This window comes from Salmo salar, unplaced genomic scaffold (assembly GCF_905237065.1).
Source record: "Salmo salar unplaced genomic scaffold, Ssal_v3.1, whole genome shotgun sequence".
NCBI classification, from domain to species: domain Eukaryota; kingdom Metazoa; phylum Chordata; class Actinopteri; order Salmoniformes; family Salmonidae; genus Salmo; species Salmo salar.
This window is the reverse complement of record NW_025549090.1, coordinates 21,914-41,160: the sequence shown is the minus strand read 5'-3', so window position 1 is coordinate 41,160 and position 19,247 is coordinate 21,914. Positions and strand designations below refer to the sequence as shown.

The 19,247-nt window shown below is 41.0% G+C and overlaps 1 protein-coding gene across 5 annotated transcripts; it reads left to right on the top strand.

Moving 5' to 3' along the window:
- Nucleotides 1–11,711: 11,711 nt before the first annotated feature.
- Nucleotides 11,712–17,858, top strand: LOC123735237 (NACHT, LRR and PYD domains-containing protein 1 homolog). Of its 5 annotated transcripts, none has more exons than XM_045712998.1 (9): nucleotides 11,712–12,030; nucleotides 13,039–13,103; nucleotides 13,236–13,450; nucleotides 13,639–13,895; nucleotides 14,510–14,644; nucleotides 14,772–14,904; nucleotides 15,006–15,035; nucleotides 16,769–17,051; nucleotides 17,525–17,858. In XM_045712998.1, exons 2-9 carry the CDS (start codon nucleotides 13,096–13,098, stop codon nucleotides 17,529–17,531), a joined length of 1,068 nt encoding a protein of 355 aa, XP_045568954.1. In that variant the 5' UTR covers nucleotides 11,712–12,030; nucleotides 13,039–13,095; the 3' UTR covers nucleotides 17,532–17,858. The 5 variants fall into 5 exon arrangements, 4 of the variants coding, with proteins under 4 accessions (XP_045568954.1, XP_045568955.1, XP_045568953.1 ...); XM_045712997.1 differs by lacking the exon at nucleotides 11,712–12,030 and having other exon boundaries at nucleotides 12,538–13,103; nucleotides 16,769–16,994; nucleotides 17,042–17,051; XR_006765341.1 differs by lacking the exon at nucleotides 11,712–12,030 and having other exon boundaries at nucleotides 12,538–13,103; nucleotides 16,879–17,051.
- Nucleotides 17,859–19,247: the final 1,389 nt, after the last annotated feature.

The following is a 19,247-nucleotide window of genomic DNA, read 5'->3' as shown; positions in this document are numbered from 1 at the left end:
TTGTTTTATAAAGGACATTGTAGTCATTGTGGATTGTGTACTCCAAATACCTAAGGCTGTGGTTGTTCTGTGTTACTTAATGATAAATTGTAAGTATTATAATAGTACATTCTGAGGACGTCATGAGTCGTTCTATATGTGGTTTAACATCTCCCTCTAGTGGCAAAATGTTTACCCAACGTCTTCATCAAGTGTAGTAAAGCTGAAATGTACAATACTGCATGATATCAGATAACATCCAAGTCTATCTCAATGGTGTATTGTGTAAGTAGATGAAGGTAAATGTAAGAATATGCAATTATGGGTAACACTTTATAATAACATTCAGTAATAAACCATTTGTAAGGCATTTACAGTTTGCTCACCATTTCATATTAAGGCCACATTTGTGAAATGTTATTCAGCTAGGTATTCTGACATTTATAAATAACTGCTACAGTATATACATTAATTATTCAACACAACAGAGCAGGAGACCACAGTAGACACTTCAACCTCAACATACTGGGTATGAACACTACCACTACTCTCACTACATCAATGCTGCCAGGTCAGGGGTCACGCCAGAGCAGCCCTCTCAGACGCTGTTTAGTGTGAATTAATATAGAGATTGGGTAACACACTAAATAGTTTATCATGGATTAGTAAATAGTTCATCCATAATTTGTCATTACTCCCATATTTATTTTAGTAAGCTAGTTATTCATACATTTACAAACAACTGGTATAGTCTGCAATAATGATTCAGAAGATTACTCATGAGATGTTTAATAAATATTCTTATAAACCATTTACTGATCATTAGTAAAGTAGTTTTGCAGTCCCTAATAGAAAGTGAGGACTATTCATACTTTCTTAATACTTCATAAATGTTTCGAACAGTGACCAGTGTAATTTATCACAAAAAGATGGACATTCTATTGGTAGATATTCCAGCAGTACCTGATGCTCCTTAAGGTCTCAAAATGACCTAGAACATATCAATGGTTAAACAATAAGCACACAACACAGAGGATGTTAAAGGAAATATATTGAACATTTTATTCCAAAACAGTCACACTTGTAGTAGTGTGCTGAAGGAAGTAACGTGTTTTGTCTGTAAATGATAACATTCTTGTTTCCAGGCACTGACTGATTGCAGTCACTCGTTAGAAATCAAATCAAATTGTATTTATCAAAAACGTGTTTAGCAGATGTTATTGCGAGTATAGCGAAATATTTATGCATCTAGTTCCGACAGTGCAGCAATATCTAACAAGTAATATCTAACAATTCCACAACAAATACCTAATACACACAAATCTAAGTAAAGGAATGACAATAATATATGGATGAGCAATGTCAAAGCGGCATAGACTAAGAGCAGTTCATTGACTGCTTACTGGGTAAGGGAACCAATATCTAAATACATAACTTAATTGAGCATTACATTTAAAGGGTTGCTACCTTTAATACACTACAAAATCAAATCAAAATCACATTTTATATGTCACATACACATGTTTAGCAGATGTTATTGCAGGTGTAGTGAAATGCTTTTCTTCCTAGCTCCAACAGTGCAGTAGTATCTAACAATTCACAATAATACACACAAATCTAAAAGTAAAAGAATGGAATTAAAAATATATACATATTTTAGGACAAGCAATGTCTGAGTGGTATTGACAGAAAATACAGCAGAATACAGTATATACATATGACATGGGTAAAATAGCATATAAACAGTATTAAAGTGACTAGTGTTCCATTTAAAGTGACAGACCAGGGATTTGGGCGGCAGCTAGCCTAGTGGTTAGAGCGTTGGACTAGTAACCGAAAGGTTGCAAGATCAAGTCCCCAAGCTGACAAGGTAAAAACCTTTCGTTCTCTCCCTGAACAAGGCAGTTAACCCACTGTTCCTTGGCTGTCATTGAAAATAAGAATTTGTTGTTAACTGACTTGCCTAGTTAAATAAAGGTAGAAAAAAGTTTAATGTCTATGTACATAGGGCAGCATCCTCTAAGGTGCAGGGTTGAGTAACCGGGTGGTAGTCGGCCAGTGATGGCTATTTCACAGTCTGATGGCTTTGAGATGTATTTCAGTCTCTCGCTCCCAGCATTGATGCACCTGTACTGACCTCGCCTTCTGGATCATAGCGGGGTGAACAGTCCGTGGATTGGGTGGTTGATGGTCTTGATGATCTTTTTGGCCTTCCTGTGACATCGGGTACAGTAGATGTCCTGGAGGGCAGGCAGTGTGCCCCCAGTGATACGTTGGGAAGACTACGCCACCCTCTGGAGAGCCCTAAGTATTCAGACCCTTGACTCAGTAACTTGCTGAAGCACCTTTGCCAGTGATTACAGGGTATGACGATACAAGCTCAGCACACCTGTATTTGGGGAGTTTCTCCCTCAGATCCATTTGCTTGGCTAGTTATAGACTAATGCTAGCTGACTAACATTGAACCTGGTTAATTAGCTACCTGCAGATTCATGCAGGATAGTAATGTCATGACTTTGGATTATGGTTCATTGTTAGCTGTTTTAATAAAAGACTCCACTATGCAAGTAACCATTTCAGGTGAGTTTGTAAATTCAGTCTGGCCATCTACTCCGATTTCAGAGCACTCTTGTCTGAGTGTGCCAGTGCGCAGAATAACTAATGAATTCAACAACCGTTGAATATGGCCGGTGTCAGTAAACGTCCGCAAAAAAGCATAATTGAATTGTTGCCAGCAGCACAGTTACAGTCACCAACGCTCTGGATAACATGTAAACAGCTGTCAGAGTTTGGGTGGGGGCTAAAGATTAGAGGGTGTGAACAATGCTGAATGGGAGTCGACAAAGAACAGCTCTCCAGTAGGTCCCAAATATTTTTCTCAAAAGTGAGATTACAAGTATATCAAATTTCAAAGCAGAATTTCTTTCTCATTGTTCCTCAAATGCAATGCATGATATACCATTTTGTAGCTTTGTGTCTCTGCTTTTATCCAATGTAAATAACTAAATTTCAAATTTTGCTACGTAAGACCGAATCAAGGCGGTTCGTCACATATGTCGGTCCAGAATCAACACTGATATATGATGACCCTGGATCAACACAGATATATGAAGATCCAGGATCAACACAGATATGATATGATCCAGTGTCAATACAACTAAATAATGATCAAGGATCGACACAGATATAATATGATCCAGGATCCATATAGACACATCTTACATGCTAAATGCTTGTTTCACAAACGCAGCACTAATTTCACGACTTGAATCAGACAGATTTGACCGTTATCGCCAAGTTCTCTGCAGAGAAGGCTTATCTGGATCTCGTTATTACTGGGAGATGGACTGGGATGGTGGTTGGCCTGCCATTGGTGTGGTGTACAAAGGAATGATGGGAAAGGCATGTATTGGACTCACCAGCAATTCCTGGTGTATGTATGGCTCTGAGAGCGTTTATGACTTTTACAATGCTGGAGTCCATAGTAGGTCCATCCTTGGCCCTGTATCTAACAGAGTTGGAGTGTATCTGGACTGGCCAGCTGGTACTTTGTCCTTCTATAGTGTGTCCTCCTCTGGTACGCTGACACACCTTTACACATTCTACACCACATTCACTGAACCCCTCTATCCTGGGTTTGGGTTTCTTTTGTTGAAAACCTCATCAGTGACCCTGTATCAGATCAATGACCAATACATTCAAAGGTGAGTCATAGTTGACAAAGGGTAAATCCTTGAAGTCGGAAGTTAACCTTAGCCAGGTTAGGGCAGGTTAGGTTAGGGTAGCCAGGAGGAAAGCATGGCCAGCCGTAGAGAAATGCTTATTGAAATTCTCGATTATCGTGGATTTATCGGTGGTGACAGTGTTACCTAGCCTCAGTGCAGTGGGCAGCTGGGAGGGGGTGCTCTTATTCTCCATGGACTTTACAGTGTCCCAGAACTTTTTGGAGTTAGAGCTACAGGATGCAAATTTCTGTTTGAAAAAGCTAGTCTTTGCTTTCCTGACTGTGTATTGGTTCCTGACTTCCCTGAAAAGTTGCATATCGCGGGGACTATTCGATGCTAGTGCAGTCCGCCACAGGATGTTTTTGTGCTGGTCGAGGGCAGTCAGGTCTGGAGTGAACCAATGGCTATATCTGTTCTTAGTTCTACATTTTTTGAAAGGGGCATGCTTATTTAAGATGGTGAGGAAATTACTTTTAAAGAACAACCAGGCATCCTCGACTGACGGGATGAGGTCAATATCCTTCCAGGATACCGGGCCAGGTTGATTAGAAAGGCCTGCTCGCTGAAGTGTTTTAGGGAGCGTTTGACAGTGATGAGGGGTGGTCGTTTGACCGCGGACCCATAGCGGATGCAGGCAATGAGGCAGTGATCGCTGAGATCCTGGTTGAAAACAGCAGAGGTGTATTTGGAGGGCAAGTTGGTCAGGATAATATCTATGAGGGTGCCCATGTTTACGGATTTAGGGTTGTACCTGGTGGGTAACTAGTTAACGAGCCAGCCAGATAATGTTAGCTAATGTTAACTAACGTTATGTGACGTGGTTGATCTTACACGTTGTTTACCTAGCTATCTAGCTACATGTCTTAAGCTAAAGTGTACAACACCCATTGAATATGGCCAGTGTCAGTAAATGTCGACAAAAAGTCAGCAGAGCTGGTAAGGCTGTTTTCATGAGATAAACAACAGAGGTAAACAAATCGGCCAGAGTGTCAGGTGTGCTCTGAACACTCCAAGAGCGAAACGAGATGGGTGGGGCTAAAGCTTAAGTGGGTGTGAACGATGCTATTCACTAAATACCAAAACATTCAAAGGCAATTTTCTCAAAAGTGAGTTTACAAGTTGATCAACTTTCAAAGCAGAATTATGTTCCCATTGTTCCTCAAAATGCAGTGTATGATATACCATTTTGTAGCTCTGAGTCTCTACTTTTATCCAGTGTAAAAAACACAATTTAAAATTGAGAATGAATAACACCAAATCTAGGTGGTGAGTCACATTTGGTCAAAACAAACTTAAGCTTTCATTTTAGAAACTAGGGAACCAGAAATCAGGCCCCTAACGTCTACAAAACATGGACCAGAGCGATGTTGTTTCCTGCTTCCACAAACATGAATTAATAGAACAATGTAATTGTATCCTTAATACTTTTCACGTCAGATTATGGTAATGAGTGTATAAATCATGTATGACTTCAATATCCACACAACATTCTAAGCCTGTTGCTCACTTATATTCCTTTTTATTACAAGTCTAAGTCAAACGATTAAAACAATTCATCGAGTTAATGGCATTAGTTCAATTTTAGAATTTGTTCAAATTTGTCCCTAAATAAAACATTGTCCATTTTTAAAAAGCAGTGCATTGAGTTATAATCATGCAATGCTTTGATTGTAAGGGAAAAAACACAAAATAATCTGTATCAGAATGTTTTTTCACCATAAACAACACCAAGTCTCTGTAACATACAGTTCTTTAAGTAGCCCTGCTTATCAATGTTCTTGAAGTTTGACACTTGCGCGTACACACACACACACTTCAGGAGTTTTATGAGTGTTCTCCCAATTTCTGATTGGAGGGTTGAAAATGGAACGGAGTCAAACGTGGTTTCCATATGCTTGAAGTGTTTAATATCGTTCCATTTATTTCATTCCAGCCATTACAATGAGCCCGTCCTCCTATATCTCCTCCCACCAGCCTCCACTGATATCTACAAAAAAAACAGCATGACATTACATTTCACAACACATTAACTGTGTGCCATCAGGCTACTACTCCACTACCACATATCTACAACACAAAATCCATGTATGTGAGTGTATGGTCTGTATGTTATCATGTTTGTGTGTACAGTGCATTCGGAAAGTATTCAGACCTCTTTACTACTTCCACATTTTGTTACATTACAGCCTTATTCTAAAATGGATTAAATTACTTTTTTTCAATCTACACACAATACTCTATAACGACAAACTGAAAACAGGTTTTTAGAAATGTTAGCAAAATTAGAAAATGAATACCTTATTTACGTAAGTATTCAGACCTTTTGCTATGAGACTCGTAATTGAGCTCATGTACATCCTGTTTTCGTTGATCATCATTGAGATGTTTCTACAACTTAATTGGAGTCCACCTGTGATAAACTCAATTGATTGGACATGATTTTGAAAAGGCACACACCTGTCTATATAAGGTCCCACAGTTGACAGTACATGTCAGAGCAAAAACCAAGCTATGAGGTTCGAAGTAATTGTCCATAGAGCTCCGAAACAGGATTGTGACTCTTCCTAGAGCTGGCCGCCCGGCCAAACTGAGCAATCGGGGGAGAAGTGCCTCGGTCAGGAAGTTGACCAAGAACCCAATGGTCACTATGACAGAGCTTGAGAGGCCCTCTGTGGACATGGAATAACCTTCAAGAAGGACAACCTTCTCTGCAGCACTCCACTAATCAGCCACTCCTCAGTAAAAGGCACCTGACAGCCCGCTTGGAGTTTGCCAAAAGGCACCTAAAGGACTCTCAGACCATGAGAAACAAGATTCTCTGGTCTGATGAAACCAAGCTTGAACTCTTTGGTCTGGAGGAAACCAGGCACAGCTCATTACCTGGTCAATACCATCCCTACGGTGAAGCATGGTGGTGGCATGCTGCGGGGATGTTTTTCAGCAGCAGAGACTGGGAGACTAGTCAGGATCGAGGGGAAGGATGAAGGGAGCAAAGTACAGAGATCCTTGATGAAAACCTGCTCCAGAGCGCTCAGGACCTCAGACTGGGGTGAAGGATCACCTTCCAATAAGACAACGACCCTAAACTATGAATCAACACATATGGAATGACAGCTTTGCACACTCTTGGCATTGGTTGGGCTAGTTGAGAGAATGCCAAGAGTGTGCAAAGCTGTAATCATGGCAAAGGGTTGCTATTTGAAGAATCTCAAACATAAAATACATTTTGAGTAACACTTTTTGGTAACTACATGATTCCATGTGTTATTTCATGGTTTTGATGTCTTCACTATTATTCTACAATGTAGAAAATAGTAAAAAATAAAGAGAAAAGCCTTGAATGAGTAGGTGTTCAAACACTTTTGACCGGTAGTGTGTGTGTGTATATACACTGCTCAAAAAAATAAAGGGAACACTTAACCTCTTGGGGCTAGGTGGGACGCTAGCGTGCCACCTGTGGTGCACTCCATCAACAGCAGGTGCATTTCAAGAGCGGCAAATTTGAATCCAAATAAATGTCAAAATTCAAATTTTTCAAAAATACAAAAATGTTACACCATTTGAAAGATAAACATCTCCTTAATCTAACCACGTTTTACGATTTCAAAAAGGTTTTACGGCAAAGCATAAATTTAGAGTATGTTAGGACAGTACATTTACAAGAGTTGTGTGTAATGTTTTGTCAAGTCAAAGACAGGGTCACCAAAACCATAAAACCAGCTAAAATGATACACTAACCTTTTACAATCTCCATCAGATGACACTCCTAGGACATTATGTTAGACAATGCATGCATTTTTAGTTCTATCAAGTTCATATTTATATACAAAAACAGCGTTTTACTATGGCATTGATGTTGAGGAAATCGTTTCCCTCCAATAACCGGCAGTCAAGTCAGCGTCACAAATTAAATAATTAAAATTAGAAAACATTGGTAAAATATTATATTGTCATTTAAAGAATTATAGATTTACATCTTTTGAACGCAATCAACTTGCCAGATTTAAAAATAACCTTACTGGGAAATCACACTTTGCAATAATCTGAGCACTGTGCCCAGAAAAATACGGCGTTGCGATACAGACTAGACGTCATGTTGGGGAGATCTAAAATCGAAAATACTATGTAAATAATCCATTACCTTTGATTCTCTTCATCAGATGTCACTTCCAGGTATCACAGGTCCATAACGAATGTAGTTTTGTTCAAAAAAGCTCATCATTTATGTCCAAAAATCTCCGTCTCGTTAGCACATGATGTAAGCCAGCCGGACTTCGTCATGAACGAGGGGAAAAAATATATTTCCGTTCGTTCAAACATGTCAAACGTTGTATAGCATAAATCATTAGGGCCTTTTTAACCAGAACATGAATAATATTCAAGGTGGACGAATGCATAGCCTTTTATAACGTATTGGAACGAGGGTACCCAACATGAAGTAGCGCGCCAGGTGTCTAATGGGACATCACCGTTCCATGGCTCTTGTTCGGTCAGATCTCCCCTCCAGAAGACTCAAAACACTTTGTAAAGGCTGGTGACATCTAGTGGAAGCAATAGGAAGTGCCAAAATATTCCTAAACCCCTGTGTTTTTCAATGGGAGAGGTTTAAAGTCAATACAACACATCAGGTATCCACTTCCTGTCAGAAAATGTCTCAGGGTTTTGCCTGCCAAATGAGTTCTGTTATACTCACAGACACCATTCAAACAGTTTTGGAAACTTTAGAGTGTTTTCTATCCATATATAATAAGTATATGCATATTCTAGTTACTGGGTAGGATTAGTAACCAGATTAAATCGGGTACATTTTTTTTATCCAGACGTGCAAATGCTGCCCCCTAGACCCAACAGGTTAAACAACACAATGTAACTCCAAGTCAATCACACTTCTGTGAAATCAAACTGTCCACTTAGAAAGCAACACTGATTGACAATACATTTCACATGCTGTTGTGCAAATGGAATAGACAACAGCTGGAAATTATAGGCAATTAGCAAGACACCCCCAATAAAGGAGTGGTTCTGCAGGTGGGGACCACAGACCACTTCTCAGTTCCTATGCTTCCTGGCTGATGTTTTGGTCACTTTTGAATGCTGGTGGTGCTTTCACTCTAGTGGTAGCATGAGACGGAGTCTACAACCCACACAAGTGGCTCAGGTAGTGCAGCTCATCCAGGATGGCACATCAATGCGAGCTGTGGCAAGAAGGTTTGCTGTGTCTGTCAGCGTAGTGTCCAGAGCATGGAGGCGCTACCAGGAGACAGGCCAGTACATCAGGAGATGTGGAGGAGGCCGTAGGAGGGCAACAACCCAGCAGCAGGACCACTACCTCCGCCTTTGTGCAAGGAGGAGCAGGAGAATCACTGCCAGAGCCCTGCAAAATGACCTCCAGCAGGCCACAAATGTGCATGTGTCTGCTCAAACGGTCAGAAACAGACTCCATGAGAGTGGTATGAGGGCCCGACGTCCACAGGTGGGGGTTGTGCTTACAGCCCAACACCGTGCAGGACGTTTGGCATTTGCCAGACAACACCAAGATTGGCAAATTCGCCACTGGCGCCCTGTGCTCTTCACAGATGAAAGCAGGTTCACACTGAGCACGTGACAGACGTGACAGAGTCTGGAGACGCCGTGGAGAACGTTCTGCTGCCTGCAACATCCTCCAGCATGACCGGTTTGGCGGTGGGTCAGTCATGGTGTGGGGTGGCATTTCTTTGGGGGCGGCACAGCCCTCCATGTGCTCGCCAGAGGTAGCCTGACTGCCATTAGGTACCGAGATGAGATCCTCAGACCCCTTGTGAGACCATATGCTGGTGCGGTTGGCCCTGGGTTCCCCCTAATGCAAGACAATGCTAGACCTCATGTGGCTGGAGTGTGTCAGCAGTTCCTGCAAGAGGGAGGCATTGATGCTATGGACTGGCCCGCCGTTCCCCAGACCTGAATCCAATTGAGCACATCTGGGACATCATGTCTCGCTCCATCCACCAACGCCACGTTGCACCACAGACTGTCCAGGAGTTGGCGGATGCTTTAGTCCAGGTCTGGGAGGAGATCCCTCAGGAGACCATCCGCCACCTCATCAGGAGCATGCCCAGGCGTTGTAGGGAGGTCATACAGGCACGTGGAGGCCACACACACTACTGAGCCTCATTTTGACTTGTTTTAAAGACATTACATCAAAGTTGGATCAGCCTGTAGTGTGGTTTTCCACTTTAATTTTGAGTGTGACTCCAAATCCAGACCTCCATGGGTTGATAAATTGGATTTGCATTGATTACTTTTGTGTGATTTTGTTGTCAGCACATTCAACTATGTAAAGAAAAAAGTATTTAATAAGATTATTTCATTCCTTCAGATCTAGGATGTGTTATTTTAGTGTTCCCTTTATTTTTTTGAGCCGTGTATATACAGTGGGGGAAAAAGTATTTGATCCCCTGCTGATTTTGTAAGTTTGCCCACTGACAAAGAAATGATCAGTCTATAATTTTAATGGTAGATTTATTTGAACAGTGAGACAGAATAACAACAAAAATATCCAGAAAAGCGCACGTCAAAAATGTTATAAATTGATTTGCATTTTAATGAGGGAAATAAGTATTTGACCCCCTCTCAATCAGAAAGATTTCTGTCTCCCAGGTGTCTTTTATACAGGTAACGAGCTGAGATTAGGAGCACACTCTTAAAGGGAGTGCTCCTAACCGCAGCTTGTTACCTGTAAAAAAGACACCTGTCCACAGAAGCAATCAATCAATCAGATTCCAAACTCTCCACCATGGCCAAGACCAAAGAGCTCTCCAAGGATGTCAGGGACAAGATTGTAGACCTACACAAGGCTGGAATGGGCTACAAGACCATCGCCAAGCAGCTTGGTGAGAAGGTGACAACATTTGGTGCGATTATTCGCAAATGGAAGAAACACAAAAGAACTGTCAATATCTCTCAGCCTGGGGCTCCATGCAAGATCTCACTTTGTGGGGTTGCAATGATCATGAGAACGGTGAGGAATCAGCACAGAACTACACGGGAGAATATTGTCAATGATCTCAAGGCAGCTGGGACCATAGTCGCCAAGAAAACAATTGGTAACACACTACGCCGGGAAGGACTGAAATCCTGCAGCGCCCGCAAGGTCCCCCTGCTAAAGAATACATATACATGCCCGTCTGAAGTTTGCCAATGAACATCTGAATGATTCAGAATACAACTGGTGAAAGTGTTGTGGTCAGATGAGACCAAAATGGAGCTTTTTGGCATCAACTCAACTCGCCGTGTTTGGAGGAGGAGGAATGCTGCCTATGACCCCAAGAACACCATCTCCACCGTCAAACATGGAGGTGGAAACATTATGCTTTGGGTTTGTTTTTCTGGTAAGGGGACAGGAACACTTCACCGCATCAAGGGACGATGGACGGGGCCATGTACCGTCAAATCTTGGGTGAGAACCTCCTTCCCTCAGCCAGGGCATTGAAAATGGGTCGTGGATGGGTATTCCAGCATGATAATGACCCAAAACACACAGCCAAGGCAACAAAGGAGTGGCTCAACAAGAAGCACATTAAGGTCCTGGAGTGGCCTAGCCAGTCTCCAGACCTTAATCCCATAGAAAATCTGTGGAGGGAGCTGAAGGTTCGAGTTGCCAAACGTCAGCCTCGAAACCTTAATGACTTGGAGAAGATCTGCAAATGGGAGTGGGACAAAATCCCTCCTGAGATGTGTGCAAACCTGGTGAGCAACTACAAGAAATGTCTGACCTCTGATTGCCAACAAGGGTTTTGCCACCAAGTACTAAGTCATGTTTTGCAGAGGGATCAAATACTTATTTCCTTCATTAAAATGCAAATCATTTTATAACATTTTTGACATGTGTTTTTCTGGATTTTTGGGGGGATTTTTGTTGTTATTCTGTCTCTCACTGTTCAAATGAACCTACCATTAAAATTATAGACTGATCATTTCTTTGTCAGTGGGCAAACGTACAAAATCAGCAGGGGATCAAATACTTTTTTTCCCCCACTGTATGTATATATATATTTATTTCATTCTGATTTTTCAGGGGGTAGCGCAGCCCCTACTGCCCTCAGTAGTCTGTCATTCCTTTTCCCTCTCAACCATATCATTTTTAATTCCTCATCAATCCATGGTAATTTAACAGCGTTTACAGTCAGTTATTAATGGGTGCATGGTTATTAGTAACTGAAATAAGCAATTTCATAAATGCGTCTGGTTGCTTGACAGTCTAATTACTTGTATTTAAATATGTTTTATAGAACAGCTACTTTTGACTTCAGGGATTCCTCAGAGCTGTAAGACTTGTGACCATGTTCAGGTAAGTCATAATGTCAATTCTTACTTTTACATACCTGCAGGAGTCAGGCACAGTCTCAAAGCCAGGTGTGTACTGACCAACCATTCATACTGGGATATAGACATTCCTGTGTTCTGCTTTAGTAATATAAACACAGTCTCAAAGCCAGGTGTGTACTGACCAACCATTCATACTGGGATATAGACAGTCCTGTGTTCTGCTTTAGTAATATAAACACAGTCTCAAAGCCAGGTGTGTACTGACCAACCATTCATACTGGGATATAGACAGTCCTGTGTTCTGCTTTAGTAATATAAACACAGTCTCAAAGCCAGGTGTGTACTGACCAACCATTCATACTGGGATATAGACAGTCCTGTGTTCTGCTTGTAGTCATGCAGGATTTTAGCTATTGTCATATTTTTTTATTTGACAGTTGAATTGATAAATCACCAGCATTCCATGTAACTGTCACGCCTCACCTGAGAGAGAGGGTTTGTTTCTCTATGTGGTTAGGTCAGGGTGTGGGGTGGGCTTTCTATGATGTCTATTTCTTTGTTTTGAGCCGAGTATGGTTCCTAATCAGAGGCAGCTGTCTATCGTTGTCTCTGATTAGGAATCATACTTAGGCAGCCTTTTCCCAACCTGTTTGTGGATTATTATTCTTTCTATGAGTGTTTTGTGTGTACTGCAGTTGTGTCACGTTCATTTCTGTTTATCCTGTTAATTGTTTTTGTTCGGTTTCACTTCTATTAAAGTATGTGGAATTACCGGCACGCTGCGCCTTGGCTCCTATATGACAGGAAATTTGAAGACAGTACTCGTGACAGTAACATTGAATAAATACATTAGATTAGTTACTTTGGTTAATGGGCCAGTTTCCCAGACACAGATTAAGTCTAGTCCTGGACCGATAAGATCTTTCTATTGAAACTTCCATTGAGTATGCTTTTTAGTCCAGCACTAGACTCAATCTGTGTCCAGGAAACAGGCCCCATATGTATTACTGGCATGCTTGTCCTTGTTCAGGACTCCACACACTGGCTTCAGATTGAACCCTTGACTTCCACTGTCCAGGGAGTGACAATGTTCAGGTAAAATAACTACTTTTAACATTTCATTCCACTTGCTAGTGTATTTCCCCATTACCTTTGGGAGTAGTCTTCTAATCCAACCTCTCCATTTGACGATTGACCCTCTCTACCATATCTTGTTGTTGCCCTCAGACACAGGACACCCAAAGGGAGTTATGAGTGCACAGTGTCTGGGCTCCGCTGGCTGTGTGAGAGAGATGTCATTCTGAAGTATCACTTCAGGAACTGGGAACCCTACAATCACCTTCTGAAAGACATGCAGTACACACAAGGTGGTCCATTGCTGGATATCACTATGGAGTTAGGTGAACTGGAGGAAGTTCATCTGCCACACTGTGTCTGTTTAGGTAAAACCATATAGAAATAGTATTCAGAAAGACATTTTCATGTAACTGAGTTTCACTTCCTGAATGAATGAATGAACTATTCTGGGAGTTTGAGTTTACTGTGATCTGATACTGCATATTCTTTGTGTTTTAGTTGGATTAATAATACAATATTTGTCTTTCTGTCTCCTTTTTATTGTGTTGTTCAGGGACCAACCCGTCCCTGAGGAATGAGATGAAGATTCTTCATGTAGAGGAACATGGAGTGTCTTTAGAGGAAGTGCATGAGGTTACCAGATTCCATGCTAAAATTCTCCATCCCAAGTTCTCACTTATCTCTGTTATACTGAGATTACTGTCTTTGAACATAGATGTCCACTGTGACGTGGTCCTCTATATGGCAGTAAAAAGGTCAACAGTCATTTCAAGGCTGTACCTGCTCCTCAGAAACTCCAGTCAGAAAGAGGTGAGGCACTTTCACTGAAGTGACAACAGTATGTTGAAACTTACTGAAGGAAAGCTGATAGTTTGTTGAAAATCTCTAGATTACAAAGACAACATGCAGCTCTGTGAGAAATCTATTTTTGTCTCATTCATTTGAAGAGCCAGTAGACAGCACTCCTCCCTCTGGTCGAAGGAGAACCCAATGCCCCTGGGCAGTGATGGGGACATTGCCCTGTGTAGGGTGCTGTCTTTCAGATGGGATGTTAAATGGGTGTCCTCTCCATGGTCACTAAAGATCCCATGGCACTTATCATAAGAGTAGGGGTGTTAACCCGGTGTCCTGGCTCAACTCCCAATTTGGCCCTCATACTATCATGGCTACCTAATCATCCCCAGCTTCCAATTGGCTCATTTATCCCCTCTCCTCTTCCCTGTAACTTTTCCCCAGGTTGTTGCTGTAAAAGAGAATCTCTTCCCAGTCAACTTACCTGGTACACCTTTAAAATATTATCCTGGTAAAATTGGGATAGTAGAACAATAGTCTACACATTTTTTTGTTGACAAAAATGGATTGCATGTTGTGTGAATTACGAGACTACATTGTTCTGACTGACTACTACATTGCTCATTTTGTAGGCTGTTCAGGAACGGGAGAAAGATCAGGTGTCCAAAGGATTTTCAGAATTCGTCCTGTCAAGTCCAAACGGGCCCTTAAAGCTGAACAGTTTGTTTGCATTCAAGAATCCCCACTCCACTTCCATCAATCCAGAGGTGCAGTTTTAGCAGGCTGAGGACATGAATCTGTCATATTGTATATGAATAACTGGAATATCATTCTACTTCACTATTTCTCTCTCTGTCTGTTGTCGCAATCGTTGCACCATATGGCCTTCTACAGAAGATTCAGCTGTTACCTGCAGACACCACACCAAGCTGTTGTCAGATGATTATGAGAAACACAGGGGTTGACATTGAGATGGAATTAATCGGGGAAGATGAGAGGACAGTATGGAAATCAGTGGTATCAAAAGGTAAGAAATACTAGACATAAACAGTATGTCAATCATCAATGTCCTTTTCTAACAGATGCTTTTAAAATGTTTTATGATATTTTCTATTGTTTGTCTTTCAGATGTATACAGCAAAGACTCTCATCCAACATGTAAGCTTGTTTTTGTGGATGAGGTTTATAAAACGGGTTACAGAGCTAACATCTCTTCAAGTTGTGATGAAGGACACTGAAGGTCTTCATGAGTCATGTTCAGTGGGGTGATGAAGGTCTTCATGAGTCATGTTCAGTGGGGTGTAATGATATAAAACATTCAGACAGAAATACAGAGCCTTATCTGCGTCACATTTTGTTTAACAGTGGGATTAAAAGGGATTTCATTGTCATTTCTTGACGACAATCTACACAAAATACTCTAATGTCAAAGAATATATATATTTAGATTGATAGAAATGAAATGCCTAAAATAGTCGTTCCATAAGTATTCAGCCCCCCGAGTCAATACTTAGAAACACCTTTGGCAGCGATTACAGCTGGGAGTCTTTCTGGGTGAGTCTCTAAGGGCTTTCCACACCTGGATTGTACAATATTAGCCCATTATTATTTTCATAATTCTTCAAGCTCTGTCAAGATGTTGGAGATCATGGCTAGACAGCCATTTAAGTCTTTCCATAGATTTACAAGCAGATTTAAGTCAGAACTGTAACTTGGCCACTCAGGAACATTCAATGTCTTCTTGGTAAGCAGCTCAAGTGTAGATTTGGCCTTGTTATGTAGGTTATTGTTCTGTTGAAAGGTGAATTCCTCTCCCAGTGTCTTGGTTTTCCTCTAGGATTTTGCCTATTCTTAGCTCCATTCCATTTATTTTTATCCTGAAAAACTCCCCAGTATTTGCTGATGACAAACATACCCATACTATGATGCAGCCACCAACATGCTTGAAAATAAGGAGGCAGTTACTCAGTGATGTGTTGGATTTGCCCCAAACATGAGGCTTTGCATTTAGGCCAAAAAGTGTCTTCCTTTGTAGATGTTTTTTACAGTATTACTTTAGTACCTTGTTGCATATAAGATGCATGTTTTGGAATATTTGTATTCTGTATATTTGTATTCTTCTTTTCACTCTGTCATTTAAGTCGTTATTATGGAGTCACTACAATGTTGTTGATCCATCCTCAGTTTTCTCCCATCACAGACATTTAACTCTGGAACTGTTTTAAATTCACCAATGTCCTGATGGTGACGTCCCTGAGCAGTTTCCTTCCTGTCCTGCAACTCAGTTCAGAAGGACCACTATCTTTGATGTGTCTGGGTGGTTTAATATGTAATCCACAGCATAATTATTAAATGTCTGATTTTGTTATTGTTACCCATCTACCAATCACTGCCCTTCTTCACGAGGCTTTCAAAAACATCCCTGGTCTTTGTATATAGTTGAATCTGTGCTTGAAATGTAATACTTCCAGATATTGTATGTATGGGGAACATGTCCACTTTGACATTACAGACTATTTTCAGTAGATTGATGACAAAACATTACAACTAAATCAATTTTAATCCCACTATGTAACACAATAGAGAAATCCAAGGGGTATGAACACTTTTGCAAGGCTCTGTATGTTATGTAGAATAGACAATCGTGTCAGCCAGGGTAGGTGTCAATTCCAAATAAGTCAGTCAATTCAGGAAGTGAACTGAAATTCCAATTCAATAACTGGAAAAGGGCATCTACTTTCAATGACTTCAATTGGAATTGACCACAACCCTGGAGTCAGCTCTATACAAGAAATGACTATCAGGGGAATGATAACTGGAGAGACTGCATGATGTAGAAACAGCTGCTGTTCACCCTAAAGACATATTCATTTAATTGATCCCCCCTTCAGCATTAATACTCATTGGGATTCCTGCTGAGGAGTTTCTTCAGAATCACAGGGCTATACTCATTCAGGGAGTCAAAAACCCAATGCCAATAGCAGATGTTCTGCGGTCAAAGGGCATGATTGGTGATGAAGAGTACTCCAGAATAAAAGCTGAAACAACTGAACAGGACCGAATGAGAGAACTACTGAGATCAGTCCTCCCTAAAGGACCAGAAGTGACGGGAGCTTGTCTCAAAGCTCTCATTGAACATGAACACCATCTTGTTAAGTACTTGAGTGAATCTAGGTAAGACCGTTTTCTTTTCTCCCTCCCTTGAATATGTGGAATGATTAAATATAGGTCAAATAAAAACATAGCTACCCAGATCAATGAGAAAGTATTTTTCAGAATGGAAGCATGTTTTTGTGTTGCTGTCTGTAATAAATGTCTCTTGTTATAGTTCTATCATAGGACCATCATCACATCATTATCTCAGGTGTATCATAGGACCATCATCACATCATTATCTCAGGTGTATCATAGGACCATCATCACATCATTATCTCAGGTGTATCATAGGATCATCATCACATCATTATCTCAGGTGTATCATAGGACCATCATCACATCATTATCTCAGGTGTATCATAGGACCATCATTATCTCAGGTGTATCATAGGACCATCATCACATCATTATCTCAGGTGTATCTCACTCCTCATTCTTCTCCATACTTTCTGATCTCTCTCTTCCCTTCTCCTCCATCCTCTGTCTTGTAGCACCTAATCTGAAGATGCTGAGGCCTGTCTCCTAGTCTGTGGACAAAGACACTTCTTCACCTAATCTGAAGATGCTGAGGCCTGTCTCCTAGTCTGTGGACAAAGACACTTAAATGATTGTAAGGGAAATGTTTATGTTTGTGCTATTCTTTTAACAAATGTCTGTGTTTTATTAATGTGCTGTTCTATAAACTAATTTGTGTGTTCATCAAGTGGCTGACTGTACAAATCCTCACTATCAGTAGCTGTAATTTGGCAGTAAGCCCAGACGTTGTTTTGAGAAGGAGATATCTCAGTTTCAAGGTCTCAGCTTAGAGAGAAGAAGACTGGTGAGGTGTCGGTCTGTCAAATGTTATGAACCAGTATTGGTCTGTTAAATGCTATGAACCAGTATTGGTCTGTTAAATGTTATGAACCAGTATTGGTCTGTTAAATGTTATGAACCAGTATTGGTCTGTTAAATGTTATGAACCAGTATTGGTCTGTTAAATGTTATGAACCAGTATTGGTCTGTTAAATGTTATGAACCAGTATTGGTCTGTTAAATGTTATGAACCAGTATTGGTCTGTTAAATGTTATGAACCAGTATTGGTCTGTTAAATGTAATGAACCAGTGTTGGTCTGTTAAATGTTATGAACCAGTGTTGGTCTGTTAAATGTTATGAACCAGTATTGGTCGGTCACATGAATGGAACAAAACGGTAATGATTTATTAATTATGCTAAATCATGCAAATATAACTTGTCTGTGTATAGCCGTTTATAAGACAACTGCTGGGTCTGACCAGGGAGAGATCCTGATTGACATGTGTACTATGGTACATTGAGTTGGGTCTGACCAGGGAGAGATCCTGATTGACATGTGTACTATGGTACATTGAGTTGGGTCTGACCAGGGAGAGATCCTGATTGACATGTGTACTATGGTACATTGAGTTGGGTCTGACCAGGGAGAGATCCTGATTGACATGTGTACTATGGTACATTGAGTTGGGTCTGACCAGGGAGAGATCCTGATTGACATGTGTACTATGGTACATTGAGTTGGGTCTGACCAGGGAGAGATCCTGATTGACATGTGTACTATGGTACATTGAGTTGGGTCTGACCAAGGAGAGCTCCTGATTGGTTGGAACCTCTCCAGCTCGCTGACAATAAACAATGATTCATTTCAGATTGACTTCGAGTGTCTCTGTGTGAAAGAATTTCCACAACGATTTTGAAAACACAATTAAGGGAATGAACTGGAATGATCTCTTGTTCTATACAGATGGGGAGGCTGATAGTCAGGCTAGTCAAAGATACACACCACCATGTTGACATCTTGACCAAAGACCTTCCTTAGATTCTGTCATGACGTTGGCCTCTTTGAGTACAGGGAGGACAGTTGACCCCCTCCCCCCCTTTGCACCATCCCCCAACCTACCTCCCTCCACCCAGGCCCTGTGTGAAAGGGTTGTAAAAACTCTAACATTCCAGGAGAATCTCTTGCCACATGGCCCATAGAGAGACACAGTAAATTCTTCCAACTCACAGAATTGGGGAGCCAAGCGACATTTGTGTTCTGGAGAAGGTATGAAAGATTGGTGCAGAATCCAGCTACGAACTGGTCCGCTTGGTACAATTTTGTGATACTCAGAAGAGACAATATAGCCATATTACCATAAAACTGTTTATATAATAGCCTCAGCCTTGAGACTTGAATCCACATGGTTGTATAAAA

Bases quoted from the DNA above. Each gene is read 5' to 3' on its own strand.
- LOC123735237 (XM_045712996.1), top strand. From the start codon at position 12,955: ATGCTTTTTAGTCCAGCACTAGACTCAATCTGTGTCCAGGAAACAGGC. The intron at 13,104-13,235 runs GTAAAATAACTA...TGTTGCCCTCAG, and splicing joins CAGGGAGTGACAATGTTCAG to ACACAGGACACCCAAAGGGA. The intron at 14,905-15,005 runs GTAAGAAATACT...TTTGTCTTTCAG, and splicing joins GAAATCAGTGGTATCAAAAG to ATGTATACAGCAAAGACTCT.